Here is a 17,808-nt window from a genome sequence, read left to right as displayed (position 1 = left end):
TCCGCTCTCCACATTTTTAGAGAGAATGGAGAATTAGGATGGAACCTCCATTGGAGCTTTTGGTACGAGAAATCTGACTGTGCTTCAAACTTCCATGGCAGCCAATGGATCGTTGCGAATAGAAGATTTTTACAATATGATTTATCGTGTCTATTGAAGTTGAATCGTTATGTAGAATGTTAGTTCCAGGCTAATATAAATTGCAAAAACCACTTTTGAAGTATGAAGATAGATAAAGGAGAAAATACCTCTCTAGCCCCCAACTTTTTTAGAATAAGTATATTTAATCTTCAAATAAACCATTTGTCCTTAAATTTTCAATAATAGATTTAAAAAGTCCAATTTTGACATCTAGATAAGGTTGCTGACTTAATTTTTAAATTCGCAAGTTAGTAAAACTGAGGTAGTTTTTATAATTTGCCCTTCAAAGCCGGATAAATTTTTTAAAGAATTTATAAATTTTAACGAAGTTATTCGATTCAGTCCATTTTCCGTCCAAAAACTTCATTTTTCTAAAATTGGTGAAGATGAGAAGATCTGCAAGTCTAAAAAAGTGTCTTCAATATAAAAATGTAAAAGATCAACAGGAGGTCTAAATAAAAAAGTATAAGGACACTATTTAGTGGAAGAAGCAAACACAATATCATTGTTCAAAGACAAAGCAAAGCTTCAGAACCAAAACACCAACAGAACAAGAAAATATAAGAAGACGACACAGAGAGCCAAACATAAGGAACAAACCATTTCCCCTTATTCCACACAACAAGACATAAACTTTTTCACAACTGGCTAAACGGTAAAAATTAAAAACCAACGCATAGGCAGAGAGATACCACAATAAAAAAAGAAGTGCAGTAAAACATTCTTACTCTTCTTCCTCCGTCTCGGACTCAGCATTTTGAAGCCATTCGATGAATGGCTTTACATGCTTCCAGATATGAGAACTTTTGTTAGCACCAGCCACACCCTGCTGGTACCACTCAAGCACGAATTCCTCATCTATAACATCTCCATCGTATAAGGATTTCAGGACTAGAGCAACCTCCTTACCTGCTTCCGGACTTGTGTTGATACAGAAAGATTCAATGGCGCGCAACAGAATTATCTGTGATCCTTCCTCAGCAGCAGCTGAGGCCAAGAACTTCTTCTTTTTCACTACCTCCTTTGAGAAGCCTTTCCCAACACCATCAAATAGAGCCTCAACTAAAGCATTCACAATCTCTTGGCGAGTTCCAGAAAGTGACTCCAAGAATGATTTGAGATCGGCTGCAGAGGGACCTTTCTTCAAATAATCTTTGATCTCTTGGATGAGGGCTCCATGGGTAGAAACTCCATTTCCATTCTTGTTTCCATTGACTGCAGACTTCTCGTGCTCGGGGGACTTCTTTGACAACTTATTTTCTTCGGTGGTAGAGAGCATGACCATATCAGCAGTGACAGCACTTAACTGCTCCTGAATACGTTGCTTGGCTGCCTCTAAAGAAGTGTCGGTTTGCCACTGCACATCGTCATCGTCATCATCATCAGCTGCTTGGTCATTATCACCAGCATGGCTACGAGCTGGAGAATGATCCTCATCTGAGCCATTATTCTTTTTCTTACTTGGAACTTTGGTTACAGCATCCTTTGTAGTACCAGTGCTTTTCTTCTTTAGCGAATCCTTCTTTATTTTCTTTTGCTCCTCATCGGCAGCTTCTCCCTCCTTAAGCCGTTCCTTCTCGGCCCTCCTCAATGCTTTCTTGTCTTTTGATCCCTTTTTCTGTTCAGGAGGATTCTTGAGAATAAATGTTGTGAGTTTATCTCTCATGTCAACATCAGAAATAAATCCACAGGCAGCACACTTCATAGTGATCATCTGTGTCTTCGTGATGATTATCTCAGTCTCAGGGTTCCCACATCCATAGCATTGAACATATTTCTTGATGAAGTTTTCGAGAAGACCAGCCAGCTTTGCTGTCTCATGTGCACCATTTACAAGAGAAGTCCCGGTTTTCTCATCGAACTTGGATTGTGCACCAAGCTCACATCCAAAGTACTTGGTAGTGTAAGAGGCAGGTCTGCCCAAGGCTTTAGCAATTTCCACCATGTTAACTACATTAGTCTTGATGCCATTACCTCTACCTTCAATTTTAGTAACCATCTTAGGCATCTTATACCTATAGAAGGCATCATCACGGTTCGATGCACCAATATTTTGCAATGCCATGTTGTTAATACACAGAAATACTGCAGTTCTGGTTAGAAAAGATAGGTAGCAGTAGCAGTATCTTCAAAAGGTCCTGACGCTCTTTGAGCAGCTGGGAAAGGCCGCATAAAATTGAAACCAAGATCACGTGCTTTTCTATGAACTCCAAGCAACTCAAGATGCATGCAGCCAATAGTCTCAGCACAACTGATCTTTTTCCTAGACGTAGGACAATACTCTCCAAGCAATCCAATTGATGACAAAAAGAGAGAGGCTCGTTCAGACATAAAAGGAGTTTCAAACTTAACGCCCTCCACTTTGAACTACAGAACAGCAGACCAGATGGCCAACTTCCTGAGATTAAGAACAAATAAGCACGATTATCCTATGACCATGGCTGAACACAACCATATTATAAAGAAAAGGAAAAAAAATACCATTGGAAAATAAAGATCTAGAACAAACATTATTTCAGAATCAGTAATCAGAACTCAAACGCGTTCGTATCAACATAATCACCATCATTCAAGGGCAAGTCATCGTACAAAAATATGCTGTTTATAATCTCAATGGACTAATTTTAAATTCCAGCTAAGACCAAAGAAAATATTGACCGGAAATTCACATTAAATCAAACGAGTCCTAGAAGAGGAAAAATATCTTACAATCAGATACAAAATGAAAGACAATCTAAATCCTACCATCAGACACAAACCGAAAAACAATCTAACTTATAGCCTCATTCATGATTTAACACACATCTTAATAGATAAACGCAGACAATCCGTTGTACCATCTATGCTCTATCTTTAAATGACAAACGAATAAGAAACGCGATATACAATTAAACACAAACGGATACCAATGAATATCCCCGACCTAAATGAAATCCTAGACAGAGAGAATAACAAAATCGAATTCACAGACAAGATTCAACCATCGCTCTCATCAGCCTTACATGAACATAAACCAATCCAAAGCGACGATCATATTTTTCCATTCCGATCATGGATGCAAATAAGAAAAACATACCAGACAAAGAAGTAAATCTACAGATCTGAACGACACGGCAAGAAACTTAAAAAATTCCATCAGAAATCAATAATCGGAGTACCGATCATAAAGATTTCATTAAATCAAAGACGTTAAAGACAAAAGAATCATCAATAACTTATAATCGATCGGAACAATAACAAAAATAACAAATTGAAAGCAAAACTTGAAAATCTAAGAACGATAAAGCAACAAGAAACGATTATGAAGTTAGATTAAACAAAGAAACAAAGAAACAAAGAAAAAATCTTGCCTTACAGTGGTGGATGGTCGAGATAGAAGGAAAAAAAATGATACTGAAAGCTTTGGCTCTTGTTTCCGCGGTGACGAAGAAGCCGATGGGATTTTGATGGGTAGAAGGGAGGGGCTTATATACACGCTCAAAGGAATGGTAGAAAGAAAACCCTACACGTCACCAATTAGGGCAAACTTTTGGAAAAAAAAAATTTTAAAATTTTAAAATAAATATTTGCCCTTAACCGAACTAAGGGGAAATGAATTACCCGAAATTTTCATTTTATTTACGAATTTGCCCTTCCAAGTCGCTATTGCTATCGATGTTTCTCGATTCTTGGAATATGTTGACAAGAAGCGAGTTACGACATAAATTTGAAGAACATGCTTTTGTCTAATATGGTAATTGTACCAAAAATCTGAGGGTAGAGATGGAAATGTGAAAATATCGGTGGTATTGTTGTAATTGTAATTAAGGTATGACTTGAGGGAAAAGGCGAAGCAACCATTTTTGAGAAGTTACCTAGGAAAAGATCAAGTTCAATTTTATTTTAGTCCGAAAAAAATCAAGGTTAAATACCTCTATTTTTTAGATAGTAAATTTGTATTTCGAGGAAGAGAGTTTGTCTGCAAACAAAGAGAAAATTTGCACACCGGTGTGGTGTGAGCCATAAGCATTCGGATGCCTAAGTTAAGGTTGAAGGAATTAGTTAACTTTACTCAAAGTCTTAGAACTCACTTGATTTATGTCGACCTCTCCCTGTCTTATATATAGGCTTCGACTTTCTCCTATTTATTATCTTACTAAGATTTCTAATTGGGGCAAGTTGCATGTGAATCTCTCTCAAGCTGAGGTCGACCAATCCAACATCCTTGCCAACTGCGCTAAGATTTCATCCTTTTTACACCTAGTTATGTTGGGCCTTTAGCCTTGAGGCTTACATAATGAACTCGTGCTTGGCTAGGGCTGAGGCCAAACAGGCCCAGTTTTTTTTTTCTCAGGCCTACTCTTCTATTCTTCTCTTGATCTCCTTTGACCATTTTACCTTTGATTCCATAATTAACTCGTAACATTAGCCCCCACCCCCAAGTTAGGGGTCGTGGTTTTCCAAGCCATTTTGTCATGAGTTTTAATTCTAGGAACCTATCTTGGAAGTACAATCACCCCTTCAATCTTCCTGCTACTCTGTCGCGAAATTTACTTCAAACTTACTAGGGGTTGTTGGGCCTATTGAGCCAAACCCTTTTGAGGTCCAACTGATTTCCCAATGCACTTCTCCCTCTCATGACAAACTTATATGCCAAATTGTGCCAACTCACCCTAAGGATAGGCTCAAGGAGTCATTGCTCTCCTAACCTGAGGTGGACCTCGGGTCATGAGCAAACCTGGAATATTATCATACTAAACCTATTACGACCCAATCAGCTTCTTGGTATCCTTTCCCACCTTGAGCGTGGGGTTATGGTTGCTTCTCCTATTTTTTTCCTTTAATGGATTATTGCTTTTTATGTTAATTTTTCCTATAGCTTCCTCTCTCAAGTGTCAATTTTTACATCTATGCTAATCATGTAGCTGCTACTTCCTCTATCAAATAACTTAAATCTACACAAAGGGCTTCCTTTTGCCCACTTGGCTAAGGCACACTTCATTTGCAGTTCTTCTAGGGTTAGCTTCCATTTAAGCCAAGGTTGAGCTTTTTTTTTTTCCTAGACACAGGGTGCCAAGTTAGGAACTTTATGAGGCTTGACCTTGGCCTTGGCTGCAAGCGAGCGTGGTTGTTCGAGCTAGGACTTGAGCCAGCCCTCTTTCCAAGCCTATCTTGATTCAAAACAATCATTTTTAGTTTAAACAGTGTGTTACTCTTGATTTAAATGTCTTTTTTTTCCCTCAAGATAATGCTTAATGACAATAATTTTCAAGTGCTCGGTGTTCCATGTATGAGGAAGAGCCTTCTCATCCTAACCTGCGTACCTGTACGTGTCAGGTCTGACCACTCTAATTGTTTAATATGGCCCCTATCATATTGGGCCAAGCGTTCCTACATTTATTTCTCTGGTGTTTTGCATCACTTTTCTTAACACTGAATCTCCCTTCTTAAAGCTTCGCCTTTCCATTGTGGTGTTATAGTATCTAATGATCATATTTTTGTACTCTACTACACGCAAATATGTTGTCTTGCGATGCTCTTCCAACAAGTCTAAGCTCAACCTCATTGAAATTTCATTTCCTTGAGGATCAAACTGTTCCACTCTTGGCGATGATATTCCAATCTCTCTGAGACCACTGCTTGAACCCAAAAGAAAGAGAAAAATGGGTTTCTCATGTAGAGATCCTTTGTCGTTCTATATGCCCACAATACACTTGGTAATTCTTCCGCCCATAGTCTTTTTAATCCTTCAAGCTCTGTCTTTAGAATTTGTTCAATGATTTTATTTGTTGTCTCTAGATGTCCATTTTCTTGAGGATGAGCTGAGAAGGAACATCAATGTGTGATGTTAATATCTGAGCAAAATCTTCTAAACGCCGAATTATCTAATTGCTTTCCATTGTATGTAATAATGGTGTTGGTGAAGGAACTCCAAATATAGAGAACCAGTGAGCGGAAGCAGATCGTTCCAAACTCCATTGTGAAAGAACAGAAATATTTGCAGTCATTCCAAATAGTTACGTATTAAAGACTAAATTACAGCATGCTTCAAAGTAAATGCAAGGGATCGAATAGAATACCTTTGAAGAACCTTTTCTTCACGTATTTCCCTCAATCGATCACCAACGCGTCCAACAGCATAAACGCAGCGAGCCTCTGGAAAATCCTCGATCACCAGTGAGTACAACTCGATTCTCGACCCTCGAACAAAACTGGACACCACCACTCGATTACCTTGGTATTCTCAATATGAGAATCAAGAAGCTCTGCATGGATTTGGATAGAGGGATGGAGGAACTAAAAGATCGAGTATGCTATAACCAATCGTTCAGAAGAAGAAGTCCATCGTACAGACTTGTCTACTCGATCATGTAGTAACGAGTAACTATCGTATAGTAAAACTCGATAACTATCGTTTACTCTCTCAACAAGTAATCTGATCACTTGATGTGTGAAGCGTGTGGTATGAATAATGAAAACTATTTTCATCTTTATCCTACCATAAACCGTCTAAAAACCACCCGCTAAGGTGGTTATTGGAGAAAACAAATTATTAATTATCTCATAATTAATATATTATAAATAAATACAATAACTAATCTATCATATTATATTTATAACCTATAGTTTTAATGTTGCATCATATGCAACATATAAACCATACTTCTTTTTCTCTTTTTATGGCATTTAATATAAATTACATTTATATTAATTCCCCCAATCAAATAATGTATCAAATACATTATATCAATTGTATCACATATAATTGAATTGATTTAATTATATCATATATAATCAAATTTTCTCTTGTTAATTTGAACACTTCAAACTAACCCAAAAACTGATTCTTAATATGAATCTATTGAGCTACTATGGGGACCTTATGGACCTGTACTTGAGCTTCAATGGTATGTGAATAATTGACTAAACTCTTTAATCACGATATCCACCATCTGTTAATTGTCGGGCACTCAACTGTAGACCGACAGCTGCACTCTTCGCACTACAGATATATTTATGTGTTCATTGGATATAACCAATCAACAATACAATGACCATTCACAAATCGCTCGTAAGTACAGCGGGCCAAATTGTCGTTTTGCCCCTGTAGTTACATCTAATTCCTTAAGTACCATTGATTCCTCTAATGAATAATATATCATAGTCCCACTATGACTAAACCTTCTCGGGCTAAGAGAAGATGTGGCGCCATATTGTTCAAACCTCGAAATCAGCCCTTAAGAGAGTAATTTATCTATTTCCCCTACTTTGGGGAAGGAATGAATTCCATCTTGTGTAGTTGAGTTCCCAGCTTTCCAATCAGACGAATCCCCAAAGTGGTAGATTTGAGTCGGCGATCTGGTCACTCGCACCCATGCAAATCAAAGAAATGTCCTCATAGGCAGAAGTTCATAACTCACTCAAGATTAAGGTCAGGTTATCTATAGTCATCCTAGTGAAATGAAAGTCTTGATTATGAACGATGTTATATAACGAGACTAAATATTTCGTGGTCTAGTCTTATACAAACTCTTTTGTATAGAGTATCCCCGCTCGCATGTCTAATACATGAATGATCAGGATCAGACCATTTGTAGCACTTTACAACATTTGTAACACCTACAAAGCGAGTCACACTCGTAGTGTCATTAAGATAAGGTTTCTCTCATTTATCCATATACTACAAACCATTTAGGTTATCACTTAAAGCATGATCCACTTGTATATCTCTATATGCATGCTTAAGTTACAAGATAACTAGGGATCTTAGTTTATTGATTTGTGGTTAATACAATTAAAATATCTCATATGTCATAGACTGAAGTGAATAAAATATCTCATATTATAAATCACAAAGCGTTTGTTCATACATGTGTTTACAAACTACAGAACCCTACAAGATTTAGGGCATTAACCCCAACAGTTGGGGATCCTAAATTGACATGTAATGTTTCTTCAAATGAAGTTTGTAACGATCTTTTCTGTTAGAGTTGCAAATGCCTCAACCTTGACTCACTTTATAAAGTAATCCACTGCTACCACTACAGACCTTGTTTGCCCTTTGCCTCGAGGAAATGGCCCAATAAGGTCTATTCCCAATTCCCATTGTGCAAAAGGAAAATTTTGGTGCATGATGATATTTTTTCTTCCCGTTGAATGACTGATAACGGGTAGAAATACACGTTATCATAGTACTAAGTTCTTAAACAATGTTGGATTGCGTTGATGAAATATGTTAAATTGTGTCCATTAAGCATAAATTCTATAATATTGCGGTCGCATGCGTCCAATGTATTAGAGCAGTTGATTTTTACATTTTTGTGCAGAATATGCGTTAACGCAATGCAGAGAATGCGATCATAGGAATACATTGGTCAAGCGCAACTTCACCGCAAGACTTTGCGTTGATCGTGTTCGCAAACATTCACCCAAGAAGAATCATCACAACTTGGTCAGCACAACATGGTGGGCGCATCCGAGTGAAAGGATAATTAAGAACGATGGGACAGAAAGCTGATGATAGTCGGATACAAATTAAGTTGACAGTCGATAACGATCATAAAGTACATTTAGCTTTATCGGTAACAATCATCCGGCGCATCAATTAGGAATTAAAGTTGTTCCATCTGTACAACCGGGAGAGAGTAGTCGCCTTTCACCTTTGATACCCTATAAATACCAAGTGCAATCTTCAGAAATGGGGTTGATCAGTTAACGAATTCATCAGTGCTTCTATTCATAGTTTTCTTTTCCATTTTACGGCGGAGCAAGAGAAGAGTAGTGACGCTAGAGATCACCCAGGACAGCTCGAGAGAGAACCTTGGGGTATAAGAGCAAAGAGCAGGCCGACTCTCGCGAGAGCGAGAATATCTTTAAAGCACAAGTAGAAACAGTGTAAACGCCTGGCAGCAAGAAATTGCTCCAGGCTCTTTACTATACTTGCATTGTTATTTGTACTTCATCTCATATCTATTCAATGGAAATTCTATTTCTACATTTGCTCACTCTCTTAATACGCTTGAGTAGCTAAACTAGTTGAATGGGTTGAGAATAACTAAGCTAACATGACCTAGGAAGTTCATTGCTTGCGATTGTCTTGTTTTATGTTGTGCAAAATACCCTTTAGAGTTACTCGAGAGAGAATCTAAAGAAAGAACCTAATGTCTCGAGAGAGCTACGTTAGAATCTGGACTCGAAAGAGCAAGATTAGGCTTGCATAAACAAGAGATAGCGACTTAGAGATAACCTCTGTTTGTCAACTTGGATCGCATGAATCCTACGAATGGGAGTGATATTATTTGGTCGCATATTTGTGTGAATGTCATGTTGTCATGCCATAAATAGAGATAGAGGTTTATGTCTAAACCCTGTAGAGTTATCCCATATTTATCTCATCCGTTCTAGCCTTAGAATCCGTAGCATTCAGGCCGAGAGGTTGTTTACTATTGTATGCATGTTGCATGATCCCAAAGCATGGACGCATTCTAGGTAGTCTTAGGCGAAACTTTTCTCAACACGTTCACGGCATATTCATCCTATTTGCCGTTTACCAAATCTTTTCAAACTCTGGCGCATTCGTTTTTAATTTATAGGAGGGTAATGAGTAAGACTATGTTTTATTTCATTAATACGATAGGCAGACCTTTAGTTAAAAAGGTCTAGTGGAGGTATTTATGTACCGCCGCCACTGTCGGCGAGCGGTTTCTTGCAATGATATATCAATTAGTTGTATAATACAGGCCGTTAATGTCTTCCGGTTAGGGTATGCTGGGATGTTATTGGTGGTAAATTTGTTTAGTTAAAATAATGGTTAGATGTACGGTCCCGAAAACGCGTCTACTTGGCCAATCAGTTATAAGATAGTTGTAATCAAGATTGTATGTATATATGTGATTCTTCTCAGAATAGAGTCGAGGATAAACAGAGAATATTTGGAGCCAGTGAAGGTGCGGGCCATGTACTTCGAACGAGGCTAGAAGAAGTCAAATAGTACGAGGGACGTAATGGGTGACGGTTAGAAGAGAGTCAGTTAAAGTTTGCGTATCTGTAAGATAAGAATGGGGTTTGCCCCAAGACAAAGTTGCAATGTGTTTAGTAGTAGACTATTAGTTCGAGAGAATTGCCCCGACCAACCCGGGTATACACGTCGCGGATGATGCTCGAGATGGCAGGAACGCTAATGTCGCTTTTAGGCCTAGCTATGTCGGGCCTTTGGCCTTTGGGCTTACATGAGGGGTTTGACCTCGACCCCCAAGCCTAGTTTTTTTTTTTTCTCAGGCCCACTTTTTCATTCTTATCTTGCTCTACTTTGACCGTTTTACTCTTGATTCTAGTCCACCCATAACATTGTTCTATTTTAGTCCCTAAAGTTTCAAAAACGTTTATTTTCGTCTCTGAATTATTAAAAAAATACTTGCTTTGGTCCCTACTATTAAAATTCTGTTAACTCTTGAACATAATGGTGAAATGACTTGTATCTTTGGATTATTGGGCTGTCAAATAAGTTAGTCATGCTAAAAATCAAAGGTTTTAATTTTGAATTAGGTAGTAAAGCGATTTTTTATAGTAGATCTCAAACGTCATTTTGCATCCAAGATTTTGGCCATTCATTATTCTCACACATTGGTTATTGGTATTTTACTTCACCTTCATCTTGCTCAACCCATGCCTGATGTAATTTCATCCTCAAACAAATTCCATCTTCAAAGAGTTAATATAATCTTAATAGTAGAGACCAAAATAAGCACTTTTTAAAAGTTTATGGGCTAAAACGTACGTTTTTTAAAGTTTAAGGATCGAAATAGAAGAAGAAGATTCAAAGTTTAAGGACCAAATGGGATTTAAACATAATGTAATCTTTATACATTTGATTTTTTTTAACAGTTTAGTCCATAAATATATTTAATTATTTTTGTTTTTGAAAATTAAGTCTATAAACACTATTTTCACCTCCGAATTTCTTTATTTGTTATCCATTTTTTACCAATGGTTTAAAAATCTAAGCCAAATAAAAAACCTTAAAAAACAGCTTTTAAAAACTTGTTTTTATTTTTGAATTTAGCTAAGGATTCAACCATTTTACTTAAGAAGAATACATCATTGTAAGAAATGAAAAAAAAATAAACTTAATTTTCAAAAATCAAAGACAAAATGGTTACCAAATGGGCCTTAGTCTTTGTATTTTTTTTTAACAATTTAGTCAATGGTTTTGATGTGCAACGATTTAGTTTGTGTAATTTCAATATTGTAAAAATTTCCTTCATATATTTGAGAATTTGTAATGAATTATTCTTTAACGTGAAAATATTAGTAAATTTAATAGAGTTTCTTACGTAGGTAGGCGAACTAATTAAGAATCAAATGTGTTTATAAGCTACAAAGTTTTAAATAATTTAGGCCCCATTTGATAAAAATTTCATTTTTTTATTGGTTATTTTTAAAAATTAAGCGTATAAACACTACCTCCACCTTCAAATTTCTTCATTTGTTATCTAGTTTTTACCAATGGTTTAAAAAACTAAGCCAAATTTTGAAAACTAAAAAAAATAACTTTTAAAATTTTGTTTTTGGAATTTGACTAAAAATTCAACCATTTAAAGATGTAAATCATAGTAAAAAATGAGGAGGAAATAGGCTCAATTTTCAAAAACCAAAAACACAAAAAATGAAATTGTTACCAAACGAGCCTTAATAATTGAATTCGACATGTAGTTTTAATAGACTTTTTAACGACAATGATTATAGAGTTACAACTTTGAAAATACAAAATCTAAGACCCGTTTGATAACCATTTCGTTTTTTATTTTTGGTTTTTGAAAATTAAGTTTATTTCCTCTCATTTTCTTATCATGATTTTTATTTTTCTCAAGTGTAAGAGTTGAATTCTTGGCCAATTTTTAAAAATGAAAACAAGATTTTAAAAAGCTACTTTTCTTTTCTTTTCAAAATTTGGCTTGATCTCTAAAAACAATGACCCAAAATAGATAACAAAACAAGAGATCTAGAGGTTTAATGAGTGTTTATAGGCTTAATTTTTAAAAACTAACAACTCAAAACAAAAAAATCAAATGGTCACTAAACGAGACCTAAATTGTTGTAATGACTATATAGTTATGGAATTAAAAATACAAAAACTAAATCGTTATAAATCAAAGCTTAATGATCAAAATTGATTTCTAACTAAAATTTATTTTCACCTCTATATTGTGGGTCCTATTAATTAAAATTACAAATAAAAAAGCTAAGTAAATTTAGACCATTCTGAGGTGTGTTTAGGATATATTTTCAAATGTTTAATTATAAAAAATAAGTTATTTTAGAAAAAAAATGGAGTGTTTAGTAACCATTCAAAATAAATAGTTTTTTATGTTTATTTTAAACCGTTTTAATAAAAATTATTTAAATAAAAATTATTTTTTTAAAAAAATACCTCTTTTCTTGAGTCAATCTATACGACCATTCTATTCTATTTTAAGATCGACAATCTCAAAGCTGAGATATAAATGGATTTTGTTACTCATAATTTTATTTAATTTTTTAATTTTAGTCTTTTATAGTTGGCGAATTTTAAAATTTAATGAATATTCTATTACATGATATATTGCGAATCAACAAAATTTTAAAAGATGAAATAAGTCATTTTAAGATGGGACGTTTCCATTCATCCCTAAAAATTCTAGAAAGTTGTTAGAAATATTGATTTTTCTTATTTTTAATGGGTTGCTTCTTCCATATCCATACATAATATAAGGTTGTGTGCTAAGTTTGTTATCAACCAATTTCAATATTCCCTCACAATTATGAACTTATTTGAAAAATGTTAATTGTTAATTAATTAAATATAAACATTTTAAACCATATGAGTTATTCAATTACCCTTCTTCTCTACATTTGAAAAGTTTTCAATTATAGTCCCTATACTTTCAAAGTTTAATTTTAATTTTTATAGTCTCAATAAATTTTAAGTTTAGTCACTACTATTAGTTTATAATTTTTTATTCTTATTATAAATTTTGAAAACACATTCGTTGTTATTTTATTTTATAGCATAAAAATTAATAATATTATTATTTCATCAATTTTTATAAAATATAAATTTAATGGACTAAATTTAAGATTATATAAAATTCAACAAACTTCAAACACCAAAATGTGATATTTTAACAAAATAATAAGAATAATAATAATTAGTTAATGTGAGACTCAAAAATATATTTAGTTTATTGTTTTTCTTAAAAATAAAAAATACATATATGTAGTGAACTATACTTTTAGTTATATGACGACTATAACATTCATAACATATCATAAGTTTATTTATTTAAAATACAATAAGGGCAAATTCAAAATATAGACCTCATGATCACTAGTATATATTTATGTCGATTGAATTATATTCGTTTTAATTTTTCAAAAATTGAATGTTAATATATTTTTCGAAAATATCACACATATATATAATATTCACACTTATCATTTTTTTTTTTTAATAATCCCAAAGGCTGATCTAATTCAATGGGTAAGATTGAGTACCTAAGAATGTGATTAAAAATATGTGAGCCCAACTTTATTCTTACTCAAGGTGTTTATCAAAACTTAAAAATGAGAATAAAACATAAATTGAGAATCATATTCCAATTTTTTATTTATACAAAATAATGATCAATCTCATTCTCACTTCTTATTTGGTGTGATTCCTCACACCTTATTTTTTAAATATATACATTACAACATTTATCCATTTTTTCTACTTTAACTTTTTTTTTTTCTTTTTTTCAAAATCCTCTTCCATCATTTCAAATCTCAAAACCTCTTGAAAAAATAAAATTTAATCTTTGAGTTTGTTGATCTTTATGGAGGATCAACCTATGGACTTGATGACCTTCTGAAAGGACGACCTTTAGGTTTGTCGATCTTCTTAGAGAATCGAACTTCAAACTTGTTGATTTTCTTGGATGATCAACCTTTGAACTTGATAATCTCTTGGAGAATCGGCCCTTTGGACTTGGTAATCTTTTTTAAGGATCAACGTTCAAACTTGTTGATCTTCTTGGACGATCGATCTTTGGGCTAAATGATCGGTTTGGGTTGGTCTCTGGCTGGTTGATCTGTTTAGATCGGCAGTTTATGACTTTAGGAACTTCAGATGAGATGTTTCTTTAGATCTCTAGAGTTTGGGAGAAATTGTAATCTTCAGATCTTCAGAGCTTGTAGAGAGTTGTATTCTTCACATCATAAGAGTTTGAGAGGAGTTGTATTATTGAGATCTTTAAAATTTAAGTATTTCAGTCTTCAAAACTTAAGAGCTTGAGAGGGTTGATTTTCAAGACTGATCTTAGGAGTTTAAGTCTTGGATCTTGGGAGCTTAAATCTTTAGAGCTTTAATATGTCTTCTGATCTTCAAAGTTTTGGTATGTCTTATGATCTTCAAAGCTTTGGAGGAGTCGTGTTCTTCAGCTCATCTTTAGAGCTTCCATGTTTTGATCTTAAGTGTTTTGGAATTTCAGTCTTCAGAGCTTTATCCTTCTGTTCTTCTCATCCCGAAAATGAAGGGGTAAAACTTCTATTTATAGAGGTTCCTCATGGACCTTACATGGGCTTGAACCCATTTGTTTTTGGGCTCGAGCTAAAGTTGGGCTTGACTCCAATCTTTCCTTTGCCCCAAATTTATGTCATGGGCTTGAATTGGGTTGGACCTGAGCAATTTTAATTACCTAACTCGATCCATTTTGTAATTTTCACAATGGGCTTGGACTTTCATTGTGATAACATGACAACTTGTAATTCGCCAAAATTTTTCATTCAATAGCCCCGTCGGTAACTTTTTCATTTTTAGTTTTTGGTTTTCAAAAATTAAGCATATTTCCTCTCCATTTCTTACAATAATTTGCATCTTTCTTAAGTACAATAGTTGAATTCTTTGCCAAATTTCAAAGAACAAGTTTCTAAAAGTTACTTTTTTAGTTTTAAAATTTTGGCTTGTTTTTTTAAACATTGATAAAAAATAGATAATAAAAGAAGAAATTAAAGATTGAAGTAATATCTGTAGACCTACTTTCAAAAATAAAAGACCAAATGATTATGTGACGGGATCTAAAAATTTTAGCCAAATTCAAATACAGTCTAGATCTAGGTAAATAAAATTAGATAAACAACATAAAAAGTACCGTGCCAAATTAATTATGTCTTAAAAATGGATGGTTGGATCTCAACCATCCGTATTTAACTAAGAAAAACCTCAATCGCGCATTGAACAATATAACCCTAACTTTATTTAGTTATAGGAAATATATTCGACATTAAATATGCAATTGTTTCTTAAATAATGAAAATAAGTGCATAACTACGGGTGTAATATGATACAATTTGTTTTCTAATTTTTTAATTCCTTTTATTAAATAGGAAATTATTGTACCAAATGCACACCCATATTACAAATTTTATAGTTTTTAATATATTATTGTCAACTCGTACCAAATCATTTTTAAAAGCATTCTATAAAATAAGCCATTATTGCACCAAATCCAAATACACACCCAAATTACAAAATTTTATGATGTTTAATAAATTATTTCCAAAATGTTGATCAACACAAATACGTTTTGCAAAGTCCTTCAAAGCCAAATTTAAATTTTCACTCAGGTTGTAATTGAAACATAACAAAGAAGTTGAACTTAAAAGGGAAAAAAATCAAAAGAGGAAAGTCTTTCCCTCAAATATGCATCATAAGATCTATTTGTTTAATAAAAAATTTGGTCAATCATAAGTCGTCACCATCACTCAATTCCTCAATTAAATAATAAAATTACAAGTTATTGAATTTAAGACTAATTACAAATTGATATGTTAATGTGGTAAACAATATATATTAGTAGATCCCACATTAATGTCAGTAAACTTGTAAATGTTTTTAAAAATATGTTATGTAAATAGAGATGATAGAGAAAATTTTCATTACCGTAGTACTATACATTGTCCCATATGCCTTTGTCATGATTAGTTATCTTGATTCAATTGAGTCATGATATTTGAATTCCAAGAACATATTAAAATCCAATTAGTTAGTCATGAGGATCATTCGAATCCAAATCGAAGTTGTTCCATGAAAATTCTATAAATAGATGAACCATTCCTCATTTTTCGAGTTTAAAGGTTGAAAATTCTACCAGAGAAAATTTGAAGATAATTCCTTATAGATCAAAAATAAATCTAAGAACTCTAACAACAAACTACGAAGTGCTCGAAACAAATTTGCTTTGAAATAAGGACACCCACAAACAAATCAATAAAATCAAGTTTATTCCACGTTTTTTTTTTGTCAAAATTTTATATGGACACCATATGATTGACACAACTACCGTTCAATATGATACTATTAATTTAGTCTTGGAAGAAATTGGCCAATTGCGTAAAACTATACAATGAAATTATATATATATATATATATATATACATTTTTTAAAAGGATATATGGGATTACAATATTTGATCCATACAACTACCATTCAATATTACACATCGTAGCTTCAGATCAAGGCAACCGATTGGTTCAATTCGACGGAAAATTTATTGTAATTATTATTGAAATATATAAAGTATTTTTAAAGGACAAGGAAATAATTTAAGTGTTTTTATTGGCAACTAAAAGTTCAGTGTTTTTATTGGCAACTAAAAGTTCAGCTTACATGAAAATTAAAATTTAATCGGTAAATTTTACTGGGTAACGATTTAATCTCTATGTTTCTAAATTTATAACAATTTACTTCCTTAATTTTAATAAGTAATGATTTACTCCATTTACTTATAATTTATAAATATTATTATGAATTATGACTTAATCAAATTTCTTAAATATGTAAATTGATAAACTTAATCAATAATCAAATTTATTTATAAACTATAAAAAAAAGTTGTTACTTGATAAAAATTGACACTTACATTTGATGAAAATTTTCACGAAAGAGACTAAATCATTACAATTATGAAATACAGGAATTAAATCGTTATTTATTAAATTTCAAAGACTAAATTGTTACAAATTTTAAAGTATATAGACTAAAATATTATCAATTAAAGTTTAGAAGCTAGTTGTTACTTTTATGGAAGTTGTAGGACCAAAAATATTTTCTATCCTTGATTAATACATGGTCAATTTTCCTTCTAAAAGAAACTACAAAAGAATTTAGTGGAATTTATGTTCTTTGTGCATATAAAAACAGAGAAATGAAATTATATATATGACCAAAATGATCCTAACTCAACTGGCATAAAAGTTTATGCTATCAATTTCAAGGTTAGATGTTAAGATTGCTCATCCCACGTATTGTTGAGAAAAAAGGCCATATTGTAGGTCAAAATTATTCTAATAATTTATTTAAAGTATATAAAAATATATTTATTAATTTATTACCAATAATTATTTAAAAATTATGTCATTTTCTCAATTATTCAGTTTTATTCATGAATCACGAAATGTCAGATAACAAAGAGGGAAAAGTAATCCCACGGCCACAAGAAAAATCAAATTCTGTTCACAATTCAAACAAAAACGTCCACCACAAGAGATCTCAAGACGAAATTATTAATGAATTTGCCACTATTTCATGATCTAAAACAATAATTAAAACAAGGGAAAATAAGGATTAAATTCTAAAAGATCCAACCTAACGATTAAATTATGAATTCAAT

The 17,808-nt window shown here is 33.1% G+C and overlaps 1 protein-coding gene across 1 annotated transcript; it reads right to left on the bottom strand.

Annotated features, from left to right (window-relative positions):
- Positions 1-593: 593 nt before the first annotated feature.
- LOC120075397 (eukaryotic translation initiation factor 5-like) lies at positions 594-3,625 on the bottom strand. Its single transcript, XM_039028761.1, has 2 exons — positions 3,497-3,625; positions 594-2,539 (listed from the first exon to the last, which is right to left on the bottom strand). The coding sequence occupies exon 2, from the start codon at positions 2,204-2,206 to the stop codon at positions 866-868; it is 1,341 nt and encodes a 446-aa protein (XP_038884689.1). The 5' UTR covers positions 2,207-2,539; positions 3,497-3,625; the 3' UTR covers positions 594-865.
- Between the last annotated feature and the right edge of the window lie 14,183 nt (positions 3,626-17,808).

Source organism: Benincasa hispida, chromosome 4 (assembly GCF_009727055.1).
Source record: "Benincasa hispida cultivar B227 chromosome 4, ASM972705v1, whole genome shotgun sequence".
Lineage (NCBI taxonomy): Eukaryota > Viridiplantae > Streptophyta > Magnoliopsida > Cucurbitales > Cucurbitaceae > Benincasa > Benincasa hispida.
This window is presented reverse-complemented; position numbering and strand designations above follow the sequence as displayed.